Source organism: Paramisgurnus dabryanus, chromosome 1 (genome assembly GCF_030506205.2).
Source record: "Paramisgurnus dabryanus chromosome 1, PD_genome_1.1, whole genome shotgun sequence".
Taxonomy (NCBI): Eukaryota; Metazoa; Chordata; class Actinopteri; order Cypriniformes; family Cobitidae; genus Paramisgurnus; species Paramisgurnus dabryanus.
In genome coordinates, this window is record NC_133337.1 from 65,665,257 (window position 1) to 65,686,974 (window position 21,718).

General features: G+C 37.3%; 1 protein-coding gene across 1 annotated transcript in view; it reads left to right on the forward strand.

The window, feature by feature from the left end:
- Positions 1 to 21,718, forward strand: part of LOC135734669 (growth arrest-specific protein 7-like) — a 61,829-nt gene that overhangs the window by 9,933 nt on the left and 30,178 nt on the right. The window contains exons 2-3 of the mRNA XM_065253550.2: positions 2,001 to 2,103; positions 14,186 to 14,263. Of these exons, the coding sequence (XP_065109622.1) occupies positions 2,001 to 2,103; positions 14,186 to 14,263 (181 nt within the window). The remainder of the gene's footprint in view (positions 1 to 2,000; positions 2,104 to 14,185; positions 14,264 to 21,718) is intronic.

Sequence of the window (21,718 nt, forward strand, 5' to 3'; positions counted from 1 at the left end):
AAGAAGAGTTTATTTTCATATTGGCAGATCAGCAAAAGCAGTTCCTTCTTCCCTTTTGTTTTTACAGAAAGCAAATACATAATGTCATTAATCCATATCCCATAAACCATCCACCCCTCACATTTGTCTGTTTGGCCACTAATTTGGTTAATTCAGTGCTACCAATATTGCTCAGTTTACACTTGAAAGCATTTTTAACCCCCCCCACCGGATAATGGTTATCCATCCCAAGTGGATAATGAAAACTATTTGTGAAGTTGTTTTCTCATGTGTGATTTTTTTTCTGGTACACTTGCAGTGATAAAGTTTTGTTTGTGTCTTACCAACATATCTTTTTTATCACCAGGAAACAACTACTGAAAGTGAGATTTTACAGTCCCAGTACAGTATGTTTTTCATTGCCATTGCTTAAATAAGATGTTCTGCAAGGCCATAAATTTAATCTAACAGTTGGGGGGGGGAGCAATAAACCATATTTCTCAAGAACCATTTATGAGTACACAGAAGAAAGGCTTACTACTTTTGGTAGTGTGGCATGAAGACTGTGCCATTATCCTTCCTTTCAAAGTATCTCTCTGGTTTAATGAAAAGCTGACTCAACTGACCAAAATATTCCTTTCTAAAAAAAATATTAAAAGTTGTTGACAATCAAGCCACCATAATACATGTTAAACGTAATGACTGTTCGCTTAGTAACTTTATAATTGCTAAGAAGAACAATGTTGCACACCTGTTAGTCCGGATAGGTGCAGGATAGAGAGACAATGAAGTCCAACCATATATAAAAATTAAGGGTATAAACTATAAACTTGCAAAATATGAAAATATTTATTGCAATATTATATACAAGTATGCATGAGGAAGATCTTGTGATCGAAACATTTCAATAAATATTTTCATCTTTTGCAAGTTTATAGTGTGCGGGATACCTTTTATTTTTATAAAACATTATAATTGCTAACATAGCTGACTCATGGAAAAATACATTGGCTATCATAATTTTTGTGTCATGATTCATTTATTAATGAATCGGCATTATCCGTAGAAATGAAAGAGAGAAAAGAATAACGTCATCTGAAGTTTTTAAGTGAAAAAAATAGGTATCCCCTTGTGATGTCATAAGGGGATAATACCACCCTTTAATCAGGACTATTCAACCACGCCACTTCCATTTAGTGCAGAGATGAGCTCATTTGCATTTAAAAGGACACCCCTAAAAGCAGGACATTTTTGCTCACACCTACAAAGTGGCAATTTTAACATGTTATAATAATGTAGGATATTTTGAGCTACAACTTCACATATGTACTCTGGGGACACCAAAGATTTATTTGACATCTTTTAAAACTCTTTTGAAATTTCCCCTTGTGGAAAACTTATTATGTAATAATCTTAATAGTTGTTTAGTCAAACTCTTCAGATTGTAGCTGAGAAAGTGCAGTAGTGCACTTCTACATTTGATTCAAGCATCTTAAATGGGAGACCACATTGACTTCTGGCATTGTATCCTACCCACACATTTTCAACATTCTCAACTGGTTGAAATTGCGTGTGGGAAAACCTCCATGACCTAAACTGGAGAATTGTTGCCAACAACTTAAGTATAACAAAGAATGCAGACAGATGATATTTACTGGATGTCCAACATTAGAAGAACATGTCAATATTTGATGTCATGAACTTCACTTCCTTCGCTAGGAGACCTGTATGAACCCAATACATAAAAAATGGTCTTGTTGGTTGAAAGCATTTGCAAACATGGTTAAGAAATTTGAAGTGAGTTTTCACACATTATTTATTGGTTTGAAGATGCATCTAGTTTTGATGTTTTTGACCTAAGCATTTATGAAAGTCTCAAAATAATGTTTTGACAGAATGGGCCATTGGAAAGGGAGTGATTGTGTATTTTTTTTTTAGCAGGAAATGTATTTTTCCACAATGCAAATAATCTTAAAGATCTGTAATGATTGTAATTTTATAATTTTTTCATCATGTCATAGAAAATAGGCTCAATGTGTCCTCTTGATGAGCCGCTGCCCAGAGACTGGAAATGCTACATGTCTCCGCAGGGACGGAGATACTACGTCAACACCGTCAGCAATGGTAAGGACTCTAACTGTTGTCATAATATCAGACTGATCTCACGGAAAGTCATTTTATAATCATGAAAAATGTTATTGGGCCCTATTTTAACGATCTGAAATGCAAGTGCGAAACGCAACGCGCAAGTGAGTATGTGGGCGGATCTTGGGCGCCGTTGCTATTTTCCCGGCGTGAGAAACAACTCTTGCGCCGGGCGCAAATCAATAAGGGGTTGGTCGGAAGTAGGTTCATTATTCATAGGTGTGGTTTGGGCGTAACGTCAAATAAACCAATCAGAAAGCTATCCAACATTCCCTTTAAACGCAAGGGCGCAAGTTCCATGGCGGGTTGCTATTATTATGACGGATTTAACAGGATTACACCAGGAACGGTTCACAGCCGAGGAGACCGACGTTCTTGTAAGAGCAGTCAAAGACAGAGAAGTTGTTTTGTATGGGGATAGGAGAAACCTGCCCAAATCAGCGTAGGTTAAACAGGCGTGAGAGGAAATAGCCACAATTGTCTCATCAGCTGGCATCCCCATCGTTGCGCCAAGCGCTACAATGATGTCAGGAGACGGGGGAATCCCAAGCTTGCAAGCATAAATCGGGCACGCCGTGTAACGGGAGGTGGATCTGCCTCAGGACCTGACGCCAGCAGAGGACATTGCTGCGTCCACTCTCACCGCTGAAAGGGTTTGGGGGCTTTGAAATCGGACCCAAGAAACGCAAGCAAGGTCCAACCCCAAAGTACACTTACATATCAAGTTCACATACATTAAGGTTTCTTATGAAAACATTTTAATTATTATTTACATAAAATAAACGTAATACAGCCACACAACAAACGTATGAAAATATTTTTAATCGTTATTTGCATGAGAATTTTTTAACGCAGCCACACAATAAATAAAAACTATCACCACAATGCTCACCACTATGATTCCCCTTATCTCATGTGTTCATATTTTTTATTGTAACAATTTATGATTTGTAAAAATAACTGTTGCATATGTGTAGATTAGATGCAAAGTGTATGCGCGTTGTGCACGCTATACATTATGGTCAAGCATGCGCCCTTAAAATAGCATAATGAACAACGCGCCACTGACTTTAGACTAGTTTTTTTTGGTCAGTTGCGCAATTGTTTGTTGAAACTGCAAAATAGCATCAGGGATGGTTTGCGCCGGAACACGCCTCTTTTTTTGCGCTGAACCGCCCAGGGAGCGCAAGTTCATTCCCTAGTTTGCCGACGTGCGTCTGTGGAGGGAAAAACCCGCTGTGCGCCGGTGCAAAATACGAATGATACATGCGTCACTGACAAAGTCAATTGCGCTGGGTGCAAGATAGGGCCCATTAAGTTATTTGTGTACATTGCACGAAATGCAGCTTTTTTGTGCCTTGAGCATGAAAGTCTTTTCGTGTCACTCGCACTAATTTCTATAAATAGTTTATCGTGTCCGTGGCACAACTTTCTTATTTGTTTCATTTTATGTATTTTTTTGTCATATTGTTTTTTTCCTATTTTCTTACCATTGTCGCTTGGGGTTGGGGTTAGAATCACTTTCTGTTACATTTTTAGACATCCTAACCCAAACCCAAACTCTAACCCTAACTTCAGACGAGAATAGTTTTAAAAGCTGAAGAAAAACATGTAGAAACCAATACATAAAAGTACATCCTAACCCAAACCCCCAATCTAACCCCAAACCTAAGCGACAATGATTTAAAAATAGGAATAAAATTAGAAACAATACATAAAATAACACGAAAAAGAAATTCGTACCACAAACACGAAAAACTATATAAATTCGTGCGAGTGGCACGAAAAAGACATTTGTGCTCAAGGCATGAAAAAAGCTGAATTTCGTGCCATGGACACAAATAAATTAATACAAATTTTTGTGACTATAACAAGACTTTCCATGAAATCATGTTGCATAATATTTGTATAGAATTGTGTAATATTTCAAAACAGGAATTATTAAGAAAGTACCATGAATTCATACAAAACCATTGTGCAACGACAATGTTTTCCTTAATGTCATCTAACTCAGTCTAAGTGTAATAGTGAACAAAAGGTTTTCTTCAGTTAAACATCTCTTGACACTAGAGCTAGGCTGCTCCCGTGTGTCGCCCTGGTACAGCCTCGTCTGCTGAATGGATCAGAAGATTGGTACTGATATCCCCACTTCTCTTTACATTGAGTCTAAACAATCAGTATTGTACCTATCAAGATATATCAGTCATCCCACAATGCCATGCGCTCTCACCCCATTCAAAAAATTTTGACTATGCATTATTTAAATGACTACAAATAAAAAAATTGTGCTAAATAGCACTAAAAGTGGATAATTGGTTTGTAATCCTAGAGGAACCACATGGAATATACACCACCTATCTTTAGTCAAATGGTGCATAAGATGTGGTGATTCTACATAAGTTGTAAATCCAAGTTGATTAAGCTTAAAAATGTAAGTGCAACAAGGATTTTTTACAGTGAATCCAATGAACAATGTTTTGTGCTATTTAGTACAATTTGTTGATGTACAAAAGGCTGATAAAAAAAGTCTTTGCAAAGCTGCTCCTCTCACCTTCATCTTCCTTAGCTGACTGCTTGAGGTCTCTGGGTGATTTTGTCACGTTTTAGATGTGACGTCTCTGAGGTTTTCTTGCTTACAGTGTGCAGAAATAACACTTTTCATACTGAAATGATGCTAAGACTAACATAACTGTTATGTGTTTTAGTTGCTAAGTCAACAATTCATAGTGTATCTACATACAAAATTAGCACCCTTATTTGTTTATAACCCTAAATGTTAACAAAACAAGCAGCTTTTTGACAGTAAACAGACTATGAAAAAAATCCATTGACTTTAAGGAGGGACTGGAGCCAAACATTGATAATGACAACAGAGAGACTGACAACATCCTTACAACATCAAAGCAATATGCCATAAATTACTCAGCTGTATAGCAATGCTATGGCCAGGGTGGCCAGCTCTGTGTAACAAAACAAGCCAAATGGTCTATCAAACCTAGCCCAACGCAAGCCCAATGACCCCAGCACAAACTGCAAAACTTAAATTATCCCACTCTCATAACTAAAGTACTTACTGTGTGTTCACACCAGATGCGGAAGAGGCGGCAAAAGTTGGACACTTGAACATTTTGAGTTTACTCGCTTCATTTGCTTGTGAAATTCTAGTCATTCGAGACATTCATGTGTAAATTCGCATCATGGGAGGGGCATATATAGCTCAAATTAAGTAAACTTACCTGATTGTTGGACCTCCTCACTCACTTTCTTCCAAACAAGATCATTTTAATTCCTGTAAAAGTACAAAGATTGTACGAAGATACATTGTCCTCCATTGTTGTGTTGTTTTTTTGCCTCCACTCACTTCCTGTAATAAAGTCCCTGCTAGAGCAAGCTCCTGATTGGTTAACGCGGTGCGAAAATCTGCCAAAGTTAAGATTTTTCCACTCGCGCAGATCACGCCGCAATGCTCAATTCGGACGAAACGCGCCATCCGTGCCATTCGCACTTACAGTACCTCGCTGCAGGATGCCTATTCACATCTTTGCATTGACTTTAAGGGATAGTTCACTTTAAAATGAAAGTTCTCTCATCATTTACTCATCCTCATGTTGTTCTAAACCTGTATGAATTTCTTTTTTCTGAATAAGATATTTTGAGAAATGATGGAAAACACACAGTAGATAGTGACCATTGACTTCCATAGTAACCATAGTAAAAATATTTTGGAAGTATTGTGATAAATGATGAAGAAAATATTTTGATAAATGATGGTAATCCTAACCCTAACCCTAACGCATCATTACTTTAGTTAGTGTTGTGCATTAGACACAATTTCTTTTTAAAATTCAATGTTTATAAGTAATCATAAACACAGTCTGTTTTTAAAAATGAAATCATCATGCCTAAGAATGGACACCTGAGGGAATCAGTTTAAAAGCGCAGTTCTTTGGGAAACCATGGCCTTGGCAACACTGGTCCTGGCAACCACCTGAACATTAAAAAAAATCTAGATAATTTACTCACCACCATGTCATCCAAAATGTTGATGTCTTTCTTTGTTCAGTCGAGAAGAAATTATGTCTTTTTGAGGAAAACATTCCAGGATTTTTCTCATTTTAATGGACTAAAGTCCCCATAGAACCCCAAAACTTAACACTTAACTCAACACTTAACAGTTTTTTTCAATGGAGTTGCAAAGGACTCTAAACGACCCCAAACGAGGCATAAGGGTCTTATCTAGCAAAACAATTGTCATTTTTGACAAGAAAAATAAAAAATATGCACTTTTAAACCACAACTTCTCGTCTATCTCCGGTCCTGAAAAGCGTCAGCGTGACCTCACGCAATACGTCATCACGTCAAGAGGTCACAGGGGACGAATGCAAAACTACGTCCCAGTGTGGAGAAAGAGGACCGTTCCGACGTTGTTGTATGTGGAATGATACTAATTAATGTCTTTGTGTCAGTTAATTGTTTAAAATGGTCCGCAAATGTACGTTTCATTTATGTACACGAGACCTTTCTATGTCACTTTTCTATGAGGTTTTTTTAAGAAAATGGACAAATCCTTTACGACTGGGTGTGTGGATGACCCCCGACTGTCCTGAAGCGCGCAAGTGTTCCCTGCCCATAGAATATCATTCAAAAAAGGTGCCTACAACTGCCATAAACACTTTTGGTGTGATTAGCCCCTTAAGGTGGCAAGTTGTGCACAGCTAGCAGCACTCATGTTTTCTCCAGAAACTAACAATACTATTGACACAATTTGATTAGCAATATCAGCAACGCGTTCAAAACGCATTACTAAACCGGGTTGAATAATTACACCCCATTAAAATTTTAAGACTGGAAGATTTAGTTCTTTTAATGAACACCTTTATTTTAAGAAGATTTATAGTTTTCATTACTAGCATTTCCATGGTTTCCATCTGCATCTTACAACCAACCTTCATCTCCCCCTTCAAACTGTGAAGTGAATGCAATATTTGCTTGCCATTTCCTAGTTTGGTTGTTAAAGTTGGTGAAGCAAGAAAACAAAACAACCCTCCAGCCAACGAATTACGTTAGCATACAAGGCCATGAGTAACGTTCACCGGAATGTCTGGTGTTTCGTCTAGCCATCCAAATCCATTCAAGCCTGTTTAATGATTATTGAGACATTATTAACTTATCTACTTACTTACCTTCATGTCTTACTCAATTACAAATAAACCTCAAAACAAACATAAAGAGGGTTAAACATCTATAGAGGTACTCGTTTTTGTTGTTTGTCATGTTTTCAGGGGAGGTGTTGTGTTGAAGTTCATGCCATTTAAACAGACGGTTGCTATGTTGGGTGATCACCATGGTAATGCGTGTGTGGGGGAACGCTGTCACTGGGTTGCCGTGTCTTGCGTGATTTCCTTCCTCTTCACAGTTGTCATGTTTGTGGATGTGTGTTCTGCTTGACTTACACATGATGAAAAAATAAACTACTAGTCAAAATCTCAGTTATGTTAAGGAAATCCTTGAACAGGGTGTGCAAAATAAAGGACAGATGTAATTTCTTGGCCACTAGTGTCACCAGATGAAGTTACAAAAACTTTTATTTATTTTGAGTGTCTGAAACACTGTGTCATTGGTCTGACAAGAAAGATAGCTCACCCCGAAAATGACACATCACTTTGAAGAACTCATTTTTGAAGAAACGAATTTTCATAAAGCTTTGCTGTATGATCTGTCCATATCAAGATACCAGACAGAAACAGAGTAGTGCTCCTGTATACTGTAGCATTGCATAAGCAACACAAAAAGTCATGCTTTCGAACCCAGGAAACGCACATGCTCATAAATAAATGTGTACCTTGTAATGCATTACAAATCACTTTGGATAAAAGCGTCTGGCAAATGTGTAAATGTAAAATAATTGTTTTAGATGTTTTTTGGAGTTTCTGTAAATCAGATCAATGTAAATAAGAGTATTACATCAAATAGCCCAGGGAATGTTCCCAGAATATTGTTTTTGGTTCCAAAAGGGTTTTTTAAGCTTTGTTTTGGGTTCTCCTGGAAGGTTTTCTTTATGGAGCATTTTGGAGCCTAAACCCAGTGTTTGGGGAATGTTCCCCAAACCATAAACCACTAAAGTATTTTGTGGTTTAAAGAAAATTGACCATTAGGGATCATTCTGCATGGGTTATTTTTAGTTTATTTAAAAATAACCACCCTGCGACATTCTATTTTTTGGTTGCAAAAATAAAACCTAAAAACATCATTCCCAGAATGTTATTATTAGTGGAACCTTCTGTGTTTGCTGGGAGTTCACTTTGAGCACTGAGACTAAATAAAAAGTTAAAAAGAACTCCGACTGTTTGTAAAACTGAATCTGCTAATTTTAAATAATAATAATTTTTTTTACAGTTTTTAGGTGTTGTGTAAATTTTAGTGTCATCTAGGGGTGAGATTGCGAATTGCAACCAACAATTCAGCCCTCAATTTTAAAACGCATACAGTAGCCGCCACAGCACAAACATGTTGTCATCTAATGCTGAGTTTACACCAACCGCGTTTCGGGCGTCAAAATCGTGTCTACCGCACGTGGTTTGCCGCTTGAACAAGTTGGATGTATTCGCGCGTGTAGAGCATTGTAGACGCGCGGAAAAAGCAAGCATTTGACGCGCGTCAGAGGCAAACTCCGCTTCTTGTGGGAGGGGCAAGTGCTATGCGGTTGTCTGTTTGCAAAATGACTGATGTTGATTGTGCATTTATCGAGAGAGTTACCAGTTTGTATTTGGTAACCTTACTTATAGGGGGAAAATAAACGACGCGGGTCCATAAACGTCACCTGACTCAAAAGTGAAGTGTGTATTACAATTACCAGGTTGCCCATTGTCCTCACTGACACTCTTCCAAGCGAGGTCCTTTTTATTCCGGTCTCTATAGACGGTTTCATCGGAAGCACGTGATACACGTCTGGATCCGAACTTTACTTCCGGTTTCGTTTTTTAATGGTCTGACTAGTTGCTAAACTGATCTCTTGAACAAATGCCTCGTCGAAAATAACAAATGTTTTGGTTTCCTAGGTAATCTATGTGTTGTTTTTTGCTTGTTATATGAATAAACTACGTTTAAAAAACTTTGTTGTTATTTATTCTTAGCGGAGCTTACCGGAAGTTACGTGCGGACCGCGTCAGGCGCTTGTTTATGTTGTTACTGCTGAAACCGTATATAGAAATAAGAACTTTTGTCGTATAGCTCCGGGTGACTGCTTATGGACAATATCAAGCGTTGGTTGAATGAGTGACTCCGTGCGGGGCTGCCACCACAGCAGAAAGCAGGCTCCTGATTGGTTAACGCGGCGCAAAATTCCTCCAAAGTTCACATTTTCAACTCGGGCGTCAGCCGCAAATTCGCGTGAACCGCAAAATGCACAAAAGCACCATTCGCGCGTACCGCACACAACACTCAATTCGCGCGAGCTTCACGCGCAAAAGAGGTGGAAACGCGTCTTCCGCGCCACGTCGAACGCCTCTTCCGCGCTGCGGCACCTCCTGACGCTCGTTAACGTGTCTTCACAGTGACTTAACATTGAAATCACTCGCGCTTCACGCCTCTACCGCGGTTGGTGTAAACGCAGCATAAGACAACGTAGGGACGAAACGCGCTCTGTAGAGTAGTTTGTCCATTTAGGGCTCCTGTAGAAACATGGCTGTGACTTCTATGGAAGGGGACTCTGGGTGTATGGAGATATCAACGGCAATAAAAACAATACAGTTTATTATGTAAGTCTATATCCACCACTGATAATTTAGTTATGAATAGTATATTGCAACTCTGTCAAGAGATCCATCTAAAAGTTTTACAATGCACCTTTAAGTTATCTGCACTTAGTTAAACTCTTGACCCCATCCCAACACTAAACGTACATCTAAACCTACAAGCAATAACATGTAAGTGCATAAAAAGTATTAAATGTTTTTTATTTTTCTAATTTAAAACGTGAAAATGTACATTTTAAATTGTTAAATTCTACTATGATTGGATTAGATATTACATGATTAATATTGTTTGACTCAAAACTCGTGACTTGTGAAGTCAGTAGCTTTAACACTGAGACAATACAATACAGTGTTTAACACAGACTGGAAAAGCATTATATAGTCCTATTTTGGCTAGAGGATCAGTCGCTGGTTAGCAGAAAGTATAACAATAGATGTCATGCCCAAATCTGTCTGTCCAACCACTTAGGGTGCTTTTGGGTCCTTTTAGGGGGGTCTGAGATAACTTGGTTTCTTTACATATACACACACTGAACTGAGTTCATAAGTAAATAATGAGACTAATCAGGTTTATAGATGACTGTTGCTTGGTAACCATTTCTTCAACATAGTCCTATAGCCTAGTCAAATAACCTTAGATGTTTGTCAAGCTGTTTTTTAATGTACTTGTGTGAAATCAATATGTAATATGCATTTTGATTATGTAAGCATTATCAGGATGAAAACATGGTTATGCATCATTGTAGACAATAAATCTAATCAGAGATTTGAAAGGTATTCAATATATTGTTTATTGATGTTTTGAGAAGCACAATATTCTGGGCATTGCTTAGGAATATAATATCCGGACAAGTTATTTACTTTAAAAATTGGAGAAAAGGTGTTGCCCTAAAAAAATTAAGTATGTGAACTAAAGTAACTTTACGTTGATTTAAAAAATTAATACATTAGCTCTATCCAACATCTCCACTTAGTTAATGGAGTTCAAATATTTTCTATTTTCTATTCATTTATATTACTTTTAGTGTTATAAATGGTACTATAACACAAAATTCATGTGCCAATCATTCTCCATTAAAAAAAAACACTCATGACATTTTGACATGCATTGTCAGTAGTGCGGAGAGAACTACAATAACATGTGCTGAACAGGGTTCATGTAAGTAAACACTGATCACCTGAACTGTGACTTTCAAAGTTATCATTTACAAAAAAAAAATTAATAATATAAGACCTTAAACCTTTATGACCTCTTGTTAACAAATATTTAAGTAGGTAAAGGTGACATAGAATGATTGAACGGGGTATTTATCCTTGTTCTGTGATGTGACATGTAGACAAACATTGTTTTGTTTGGGTCTGTAATGCCTTAGAAGCTTCCTAAAAATCTCTCTCAAATAGCTCTATTAGGGTGGGGGATTTTAAACAAGTGGTTTTGCACCTATTTGGCTCCCCCTACTGGCTTTACTTGCAATCTCATTACTGATTGGCTGACTTTGCTGCCACTCAAAAAATGAAGCCAATTATTTTAAAGTGGAGGAGCAGTTAGATGCCTGTGATGTCATAAGCATCAGTTTTTCAGATTGGGCCGTTTTCTGACTGACATTTCTAAAAGAAGCTCTCATCCCCTTTAAAAGCCAGTTGCTCTGGCGCTATGTCTAATCCCTATTTAGATGACAGACTTTGTAAACTGAAAAACTAAGCGGAGGAAGAAGATCCCCAGTTTAAGATTAATGTTAAATAATTATGTTGTTTTTCCACTTGTATTGAAATTGTTATTTTTTTATTAAAACCTTTAAAACCAGTTTTCTTTTAGTCATGGAAGTAAAAAAGCAGGCTTTTAATTGCTTTAAATGTATGGCTATCCAATATCATTAAAAAATAATTTACAGGTATGTAAGATAAGGTTTGTACTCTAAAAATACTTTATTTGTAACAAACAGGAGATAAAGAATTTACAAACGGCTCTCCTCACGTTTCAGCACTTTGGACAGCGGTTTTTTAGCAAAGAGTTTTTTTAAGCATTACTTAAAAATGTTTCTCATCTCACCATATCCACAGGTACAGAGTCATCATATACAATAAATCCGTGAGGTAGCATAAAAAAACCCATTTAAAAACAGACGCATTTGTTCAAAGCAAAGCATTTATTTACTTACCAGGCTGCAGGTGAAGCAGCTCTTTGTGCCTTCTAACGTCTCATAATTAGTCCTCATTTATGTCCAAGAGACTCAATAATAATCTTTTACATTCAATCCTTTAATCTTTCATATTTAAAAGCATTTTTGTGCTGCTGCGCATTCATGTACCTTGTGATAAGCAAACCCGCGTTGTCCTCCCGTGTATAGGCGCATTTTACTAATGCGCTCTTTAAATAACATAAAACACATTGTGCCATTGACTTTAGACTTTAGACCAGGTTTTTGTTGGTCAATGGCGTAGTCTATTTTAGTTGCCTCAAAATAGCAACGCGCCAACAATGCGCCTGAACACACCTCGTTTTCAGACCAGAACGCCCATGGGCGCAAAAGGGGGCGCAAATGCATTTGCTATTTAAACAACGCGGCGCTAAACGTGAAAATTAGGGTGGAAACTAGCGAAAGACACTTGCGTCGCGCATTGCGCTGCATTGCGCCGGGTGTAAGAGAGAGCCCTTAATGTTTTGATCAGTTTTTATTCTGTGCAAAAGCATAAATAATCAAAATATTCAGGCACAAAGACTATCCACTCTAAAAATGGATGGGTTATTTTGGACCCATAATGGGTAAATACTGGACAGAACACATGCTTGGTTAAAAATGACCCTATGCTGTCTTAAAAATGACCAAATGTTGGATCGTGTTATGCAACCATGAGTTTTAATAACCCAGCATTTGGGTTAAAACAACCCAGCATTGGGTAAGTTTTAACCTAGCGGTGTGTTCTGCCCAATATTTACCCAATTTGTGTCAAAAATAAACAAGCCATTTTTAAAGTGTGGGTATTCCTTACAACACATTTTAAGTTAATTTCACTTAAATATTAGATTAATGAATTTTATACACCTAAAATTAAATGAACTACGATTTTCTACGATGCTAGGCGGCAGTGGCCTAGTGGTTCATGTAGGTTGTCTGCAAACCGGAAGGTTGGTGGTTCAATCCCCGGCTCCACCGGACCAAGTGTCGAGGTGTCCTTGAGCAAGACACCTAACCCCAGCTGCTCCCGACGAGCTGGATGGCGCCTTGCATGGCTGACACCGCCGTCGGTGTATGAATGTGTGAGTGAATGGGTGAATGTGAGGCTAATTGTAAAGCGCTTTGGATGGCCATAGGTCAGTTAAAAGCGCTATATAAATGCAGTCCATTTACCATTTTACCATCTCTTTGACTATGCCCCAAACTCAAAATATTAAGTGATGTTTACTTCATTGTTTAAGTAAAGACAATATCTGGGTTAATGGATGAAATTGCAATTGCATTTTTATAATCTCTGATTGCATTCTCCATCATGTCCAAACAAACAGCCAGACTGCCAAATACAAACTGACAGATCTTTTCTCCATCCTTGTCATTTGAGCTAAATTGCTGTCTTGGGTAATACCTCATTCAATATAGAGCAATAAACATGTAATACTCCGATATCTAGCACTCATTTTGGCCTTAAAATAGAACCAAGCTTTGTGCAAGAGCTTTGGTTCAATAGTAATTTGGTTCAGTAGTTATTCATTTGTATTATTCACCTATTTATTGATCTACAGCCTCTTTAGGCACACATTCAATTTGTGACTTTTTTGCTGCATTTTGCGTTTGCAATGCATTTTTAAATTCCACCTGGCTATTTTGCATCTTATGTCATTGCAATAAAGCTAGAATGTACTTTAAATGAACATAAAAGTACCATTGAAATACAACAGTAGTTAGTTTTTTTTTTTATATTCTCGCCATTTATACTCTTCATGCACTGGACCTTTATGGTCATGTTGCCAATAACCAGGCTCAAAAGCAACACACAAACACATAGCTTGATAGAGAGATATATGATTTGATTTACTGTAAACAAAATTACAGCTTCAAAGTCAAAACAATAAAATAACATCCCAAAAACAATTTGTAACTTAACTCAATTATACGTTTTTTTAAATATCTGTATCGATTGTTACCGAAAGTGTGTGTTATTTTGGGACAAGGAAAGAGGATCGGATTGTACCTGTACATATCTTATATGCATTAAGTTATTACCGATGTTACTTTACATGTATTGAGCTTTACAAAAAGACAGATGATGTTATTAACGATAAATGCTCTTGTGTCTCTTTTCTTTTTCAGAAACAACTTGGGAGAAGCCATCCAGTGTTCCTGGCACCCCCAAAACTCCATTAAAACACAAAAATTCCCTACCTACAGGTAAAAGTGCTCTTAAAATCTGTTTATACAGAAGGTTTTCAATATTTAAGATTTAAATTTAGAAAAATGCCTTGACTCTACATTGTAAAAGGGCTTTATTCTCAGAGGCCACATGAATGGGGGGAATAAAAAGATACAGATGATATGTCTAAACAGAATGGAAAGCATTCTCTCATAGTTTTTGGCCAGAGGCGCTTTATCTCTGCTACAGGGTGCAATGGATTCCACAGAGGCCCCTCTGATTACACATTTCCTCTGTTTTTATTTTATCCGTCACTTGGGACACTGAAACCACATGGTCACGTGTTACACATATGTGTTTATACATTGGAAGAATTAAATTATATTTACATTTAGGGTTTTAGCAGCACAATCTTTCTTACCAAAAGGACTTAAACATGACATAAATAAAAAAAATAGTTTTCTTAAGTACCTGACAGATGTCACTAAAACGGGTCTCTGTGACACACTAGGCTTTGTAAAGCAAACCAGCACAGTCAGTGGGGCGATCTGCCCTCTGTTTAGCCAATTAAAGAAAAAACTGTCTTTCTCTCAATCTTTGGGCATATTTTATCTTGAAGTTGTGTCTTTGGAGGGAACGGGTTCGGTTAGAACAGTGTTTCCCAGAAAGTTTAGATGTCTTTTTATTTTACACACCTGATTTAACCAATTAGCTTGTTAGGGTGACATGTTAATCAGTCTGGAAGGAGACTGATGAGTGGAATCAGGTGTTTCTGGGAGGGGCCCATATAATATGGGATGGGTATGGGAAACTCCTGTTAGCATTGCATTGTGAGTGAATATTCCAAACATGGTAAGAAGCGTCACATTTCCAGCAGTTTACTGTAGTCAATACTTTAGTATAATATAGTTTTTATGTGGCAGGAACTTGGCAGTGGTTGGTTATTTGTAGGGCAAGTAGAATTTTTTTTACATGCTGACTGTATGTGTAATAATATGAAAACCCACACTAATACAAATAATGAACTATACTTTAGTATTGATGAATCTGCCTCTGGAAATGAACCTTAATAAAGCTGGCAGATTAACATGGAGGAGTTGTAATGGACTGGCTACATGTCCAGGGTGTTTCCTTGCCTTGGAGGATAGCACTCTCTGTGACCCGATAGGGTAGTTTTAGGACTTACAGTTTTGAATCTAGGTAATGATTCAACCTTTGACCTTGGCATAGAGGATACTGTGGCACTTCGTTGGTTACGAGGCACTGAAACCCTGGTAAGATGTGCCTATCTATATGAGTCACCTTTTTTATATTAACCACTTCCTGTTATTTAAGATGTTTTAGAACAGATCTCTATTCTCAAATCTTTGGTGCAAAGTTACTTTCTGGTGGTCACTTTCAAATGTTTACTATTCGTCCAACCATTAGACTGGCCTGCTTCTCACAGGACAACCACATGTTTTGTGGTCCACCACTGCAGCAGTGGGAATGCGTATTCACTTTTGGGTTATAATAAAGGTCACTTAATATGAGAAATTCACTTTGAACACAATTGTGTGTCATCTGTGTGTGTACACAACCACCCTTTAATTCTAAAAATCTGCCACCTCCTTTTTTAAAATCCCTATAAAGGCTCAACATAGGACAAGCTATTGGTGTTATCTGAGCAAACTGACATCACTTTGGGCAGGCCCCGCCCACAACTTTCGAAAGACCACATTAGGTCATAATTTCTATTTTAAATCTTCTTTACATAAATGTTCTTTATGAACAACTGAAAGAAGGGGATTGTCTGTATAGATTAATATTAAGCAGGAAGGGAATCACCAGCTTATTTGCATCTAAAGAGGGAAAACATTTTTTTTTGCACACTCAAAAATGAGCCGTTTAAACATGATAATATATGAACTATAGGCCTGTGGCCGGTTGCATAAAACTTTAACCCTTGTGCCTTGTTCCAATTCACTACCCTTTCGTGTTGTTAGCGGCCAAAAAAGGCCACTAAATTAAACGGCTGTAAAAATGTATCAGATTAATATTTTTTTCAAATTTTTTTGCATAAATCTGTTAATCAACCTCAGAACTGATCAAAACTACCAAATGTTTCCAAAAATTTCATGATTTTAACTCTTTAATTGCCAAGCTCATAAGTGATGCCACTGATTTGAGAAAAAAAAAAACACAAAATCACTGATTTTCAATATAAAAAGTGATTGTGGACTGAATTTTTTTTCACCCTTTTCACAGTCTTGGGCATGCCAAAAATTGGTAAAAACATTGGCTTTAATGCATTTTTAGTTTTTGTGCAGCATCAGATTAAATTTTTTTCTCCCTCATTTATTGTTTGTGGCCATTTTTTCCCCATTGACTTCCATTATAACAACATTTTTTGATTGCAGAGCCATGACACCTTATTACCATGCATTTTTGATTCTTTGTGGTTTTAGTTTTTGCAAAGAGGTTAAATTTGTCATTTTTACTGTTGATCACCATGTGGCACAATTAACCCTTTAGTAGCCTGTGCAAAAAAAGAGCTTGAATTCTGGATTGTACATTGAGTTATATGGACTATAACAGCATATTAGAGAGAGAAAGAGAGAGAGAGAGAGAGAGAGAGAGAGAGTGTGTGTGTGTGTGTGTGTGTGTGTGTGTGTGTGTGTGTGCGTGCGTGCGTGCGTGCGTGCGTGCTTGCATGTGTGTGCGTCTGTGTGGAAAAATCTGTAAAAAATCTTCTCTTCATCAGATTTATTAACAACATTTATTATGAACCAAAATGCAAAAACAACTTCAAATAAACTGAACAATGAAGCAAGAGTAGAGGATGGATGGAGAACTAAACAATCAAACTAATTTTTTGGTGTGTATATGTGTACGTGTGTGTGTTCAGTCTTTTTAGCAGGACTTGCAGCATATTACTTGGTGCTCTCTGCAAGTGTGTCTACCACAACGGATACAAATGCTGACTGTTCTTTTTTTGGTTCTGTACACCACTTGCATGTTCCCCTCTTCACTCCTGAGCTGCTGGTGCCTGCTGGTGTCTGTGGATTTGTGTCTAGAGGGACAGCTACAGGAGACTAAATTCCTCTCACCAGTGCAGCACTAACTGGTGCGCGAGGGAGGTGCTCTCTCCTCAATACTAACACTAACCCTACACACACACACACACACACACACACACTCGCACACACACACACTCGTACACACACACTCGTACACACACAATGGTTTTATAGTCCATATAACTCAATGTACAGACCAGAATTTATGCTCTGTTTTTTTGCACAGGCTACTAAAGGGTTAATGGTGCCACATGGTGATCAACAGTAAAAATGACAAATTTTACCTCTTTGCAAAAGGAAAAGGCACAAAGAATCAAGAATGCATGGTAATAAGGTGTCATGGCTCAGCAATCAAAAAATGTTGTTATAATGGAAGTCAATGGGGAAAAAATGGCCACAAACAATAAATGAGGGAGAAAAAAATTTAATCTGATGCTGCACAAAAACTAAAAATGCATCAAAGCCAATGTTTTTACCAATCTTTGGCATGCCCAAGACTGTAAAAAAGGTAAAAGAAAATCCAGTCCACAGTCACGTTTTATATTGAAAATCTGTCATTTTGTGTGTTTTTTTTTCCCAAATCAGTGACACTACTTATAAACTTGGCAATGAAAGAGTTAAAATCATGGAATTTTTGCAAACATTTGGTAGTTTTGATCAGTACTGAGGTTGATTAACAGATTTATGCAAAAAAAATGTGAAAAAAATTTCATCCGATAAGTTTTTACAGCAGTTTAATTTAGTGGCCTTTTTTGGCCGCTAACAACACGTAAGGGTAGTAAATTTGCCCACGGTATATTGTTAAGTTTTTGAAAAATTTCAAAGCATTTTCTTAAAATATGTGTAAATATAAGATTTGTCACCAAAAATCATTCCATTTGCTGAAACACAGAGAAAGTTGTGGCCAAATTAAGACAAAAAAATTGCAAAAATGGCCAAAAATGGCCCCAACAACACATAAGGGTTAAAGTTAGTCATGAATTTTTTTCTTCAAGACTGATCATAACTGTTTTAAGTATGTTACATAGAAAGGTAGATTGGTCTAATTTAAATCCAAATAATAAGACTGATTAGCCCTAACTAATTGCTAGTTAGTCAGAATCATTCTTAAGACGCAGTCTTAATGTCACGGCTATGTTTATGCAACCGCCCACTGGTTTCACAGACAAGGCTTTGCTAAAGCCAGAACTAGACCTTAGTTAAATTAAGGTGTTTAAGCCTCTTTTATAAACCATACTTTAGAAAAGGATATTACTGATGTGTATTTTGAGACAAATCAATGGCATGGGCATATTTTAAAATTTGTCAATTAAAGTTATTTTAATGTGATTAAATGGCTATGGGGTGGTTTCCCAGACAGGGATTATCTTAAATCAGGACTACACCTTAGTTTCATTAGGAAATATAACTAGTTTTAACAAACATGCCTTACTAAAACATTACTTGTGTGCATTTTGAGGCAAAACAAAGGGCACTGATGTATTTAAAGGTATGTCAGTGCAAGTTGTTTTCAGTTTGGACAGCTCTTACATTTATTTTAGTGTAGGACTAGACTAATCCCTGTCCGGGAGACCACTCTTATGTGTTTTTGCATTAAGCCTTGTTTGTGAAACCGGCAATTACCTGAAACTTTACAGGCACATTCCAGGGTCACCAGAGACTATTATTACTTATCTTGAAAATTTGCCCTTTTAGGTAACCTTTTAGGGCAGGAGTGGGGAACACTTGGTCCTGGGGGGCCACTGTCCTGCAGAGTTTAGTTCCAACCCTAATAAAACACACCTGAAAAATCAAATTAAAGTCTTCAGGACTACTTTGAAATTAATTTCAGGTTTGTTTTTGACTAGGGTTGGAACTAAACTACGCAGGACAGTGGCCACCCCTGTTTTAGGGTATAACAATTTAAATAATAAAAGAATGGTATTGTTTATTCAGTTTTCTCTTTTTGATGTATTTGACTGGTTTATCCTGTATATTGACTCATTTGGCTTGTACACCAGGAGTTTTGGGCACTGTAAAGCTGCTTGTAACCACGTCACTGCTCTTAGGGCTCTGTCATGTGGTTCGCAGGGAGCCCACAGATTTGTGGTACACTACTACAAAGTGACTACTACAACGCAAAGAAAGCATCAAATGTAACTTTCACTATTGTGGAATATTATATAGAGATGCAAAACACAGATCAACCTTAGGCTCGACATTTGACCGAAAGGCTTTTCTCTCAGATGAATCAACAAATATTACCTAATAGAGCATTTACTGTCCTCACCTCCGTTCTGAGACCCATAATGATCTGTTTAGTGCTCCTGATTTGATTTGCACCGACAATCTCCGTTTAACAATGTCAAGAACAAAAAGGACCAAGTCTACAGCAAATGCAATTAAAACCCAGTTTAAGAGAGATGAGTGTCATTGCATGTGCTGAGAAAGGAAACGGTATTCGTTTCAGCATAGAGCCATGTGTCATTAAAATCTTCATCACTCAGAATAATCTTGTTGCTGTTTGAAATGCCCACATCGATTCAAGAGAAGTACTTAATAGAGATAAAGGAAGTGAGAGCAACTTTGTTTACAGAAACTTTAAAAAGAACGAGTGTATTATATGGGCTCTACTAAAGGTGTAATGTGGGACTCCTTCTTTTCGAAACACATAGTGAAGCTACGATAGCCACCACTGGAGAAACACGTAATCGTCAAACAACATAGTAACAAAATGCGCTTCATTGAACAGTTTGTCCATTTAGGGCTACTGTAGAAACATGACGGTGCGTAATGACGACTTCTATAGACGGTTTCAGCAGTAACAACATAAACAAGCGGCTGTCGCGGTCCGCACGTAACTTCCGGTAAACTCCGCTAAGAATAAATATCAACAAAGTACTTTAAACATAGTTTATTTATATAACAAGCAAAAAAACAACACATAGATTAGATAGGAAACCAAAACATTTCTTATTTTCAACGAGGCATTTGTTCAAGAGATCAGTTTAGCAACTAGTCAGACCATTAAAAAAATGAAACCGGAAGTAAGGTTCGGATCCAGACGTGTATCACGTGCGTCCGATGAAACCGTCTATATAAGGGGACCCGCGGTGTATGTAGATAAAAATGTCTCATTCTAAGCAGTTCATTTTGTAGGGTCTTAACACATCACTGATGATATAGTTATGTATATTATATTGCATATCTGTTCTGTCAAGAGATCCTTCTAAAAGTCCCACATTGCACCTTTAAGCTTTATTCCCCTTTTTTGCTTTATTTAGTGTGTAATATTGCTGTTTAAGAATGAAAAAGATCTAGATACAAAGCTCCTCTCTAGAAAGTCTATTCCAAAGGGAGATATTCACTATTAAATAAAACTCTTTTCAATAACAACAATGAACCTCTCTTTGGGGCTACAGTGCACTTATGCAAACTGTGACATCACTCATTTTAATAATTTCCACCCACCCAACGCATATGCAAGAAGTGGGCCGAGGTCGAGTTGTCAAGCGACACCAACGTCGACACCAATTCTGTGTAAAAAATTGTCTAATCTGTAATCCACTGTAAATTTCTTTGGATTAAAGCATCTGCCAAACAAATCAATGTAAATGCAATGTAAAGATTAGCGAATGTTGATGTAGTTTTATTTCTAGTTTATCTGCATGTTCACAGCGAATTCTGGTCTTCGGAATAAACTCCCTTGTAGTTAAAGGGACACTCCACTTTTTTTGAAAATATGCTAATTTTCCAGCTACACTAAAGTTAAACAAGTGATTTTTACCGTTTTGGAATGAGTAATATCACTACGCCTACTGCAGACATGTTACAGCAGCAAAGTCCTTGATTATTACGCCAGAATAAGAGTATAGTTCCTGCCTAGAATATTGCAACTTTTAATTTTCCATCAGTCTTAGTACACAATGGTACTACATAAGTGTCATGTTTTAAATAGGAAAAACATTGAAACTCTTTGGTTTGCCATGCTAAGCTATGCTAAAAGTGGTAGCGCCAGACCCGGAGATCAGCTGAATGAATTCCAAAACGGTAAAAATCTAATGTTTTACTCTAGGGGAGCTGGAAAATGAGCCTATTTTCAAAAAAAGTGGAGTGTCCCTTTAAAATCAACTCAATCTAAATGTACATCATGTGTGACCATCAAATCAACTCCAGTGCAGAGTTAAAATGTAACTAACTCAACAAAAGAAAGCTTCATTCTGCAATGCATGCTGGGTATCAACATAGTAGTAAACTATATCATACATCCCAGCATGCATTGCGGTTTATCGTTTTATCTGAAGTAGTTTGATGGTTGTCACCATTGTTGAGATTTGAAGGATGAGTGATGAAAAAAGTATTTTTTACTGTTTACCTTATCACAGTCCATTTACAAACCAAAACATTTATAACAGTCACAAAAGTATCAACCTCATTATGTAAAGACGCTTAATT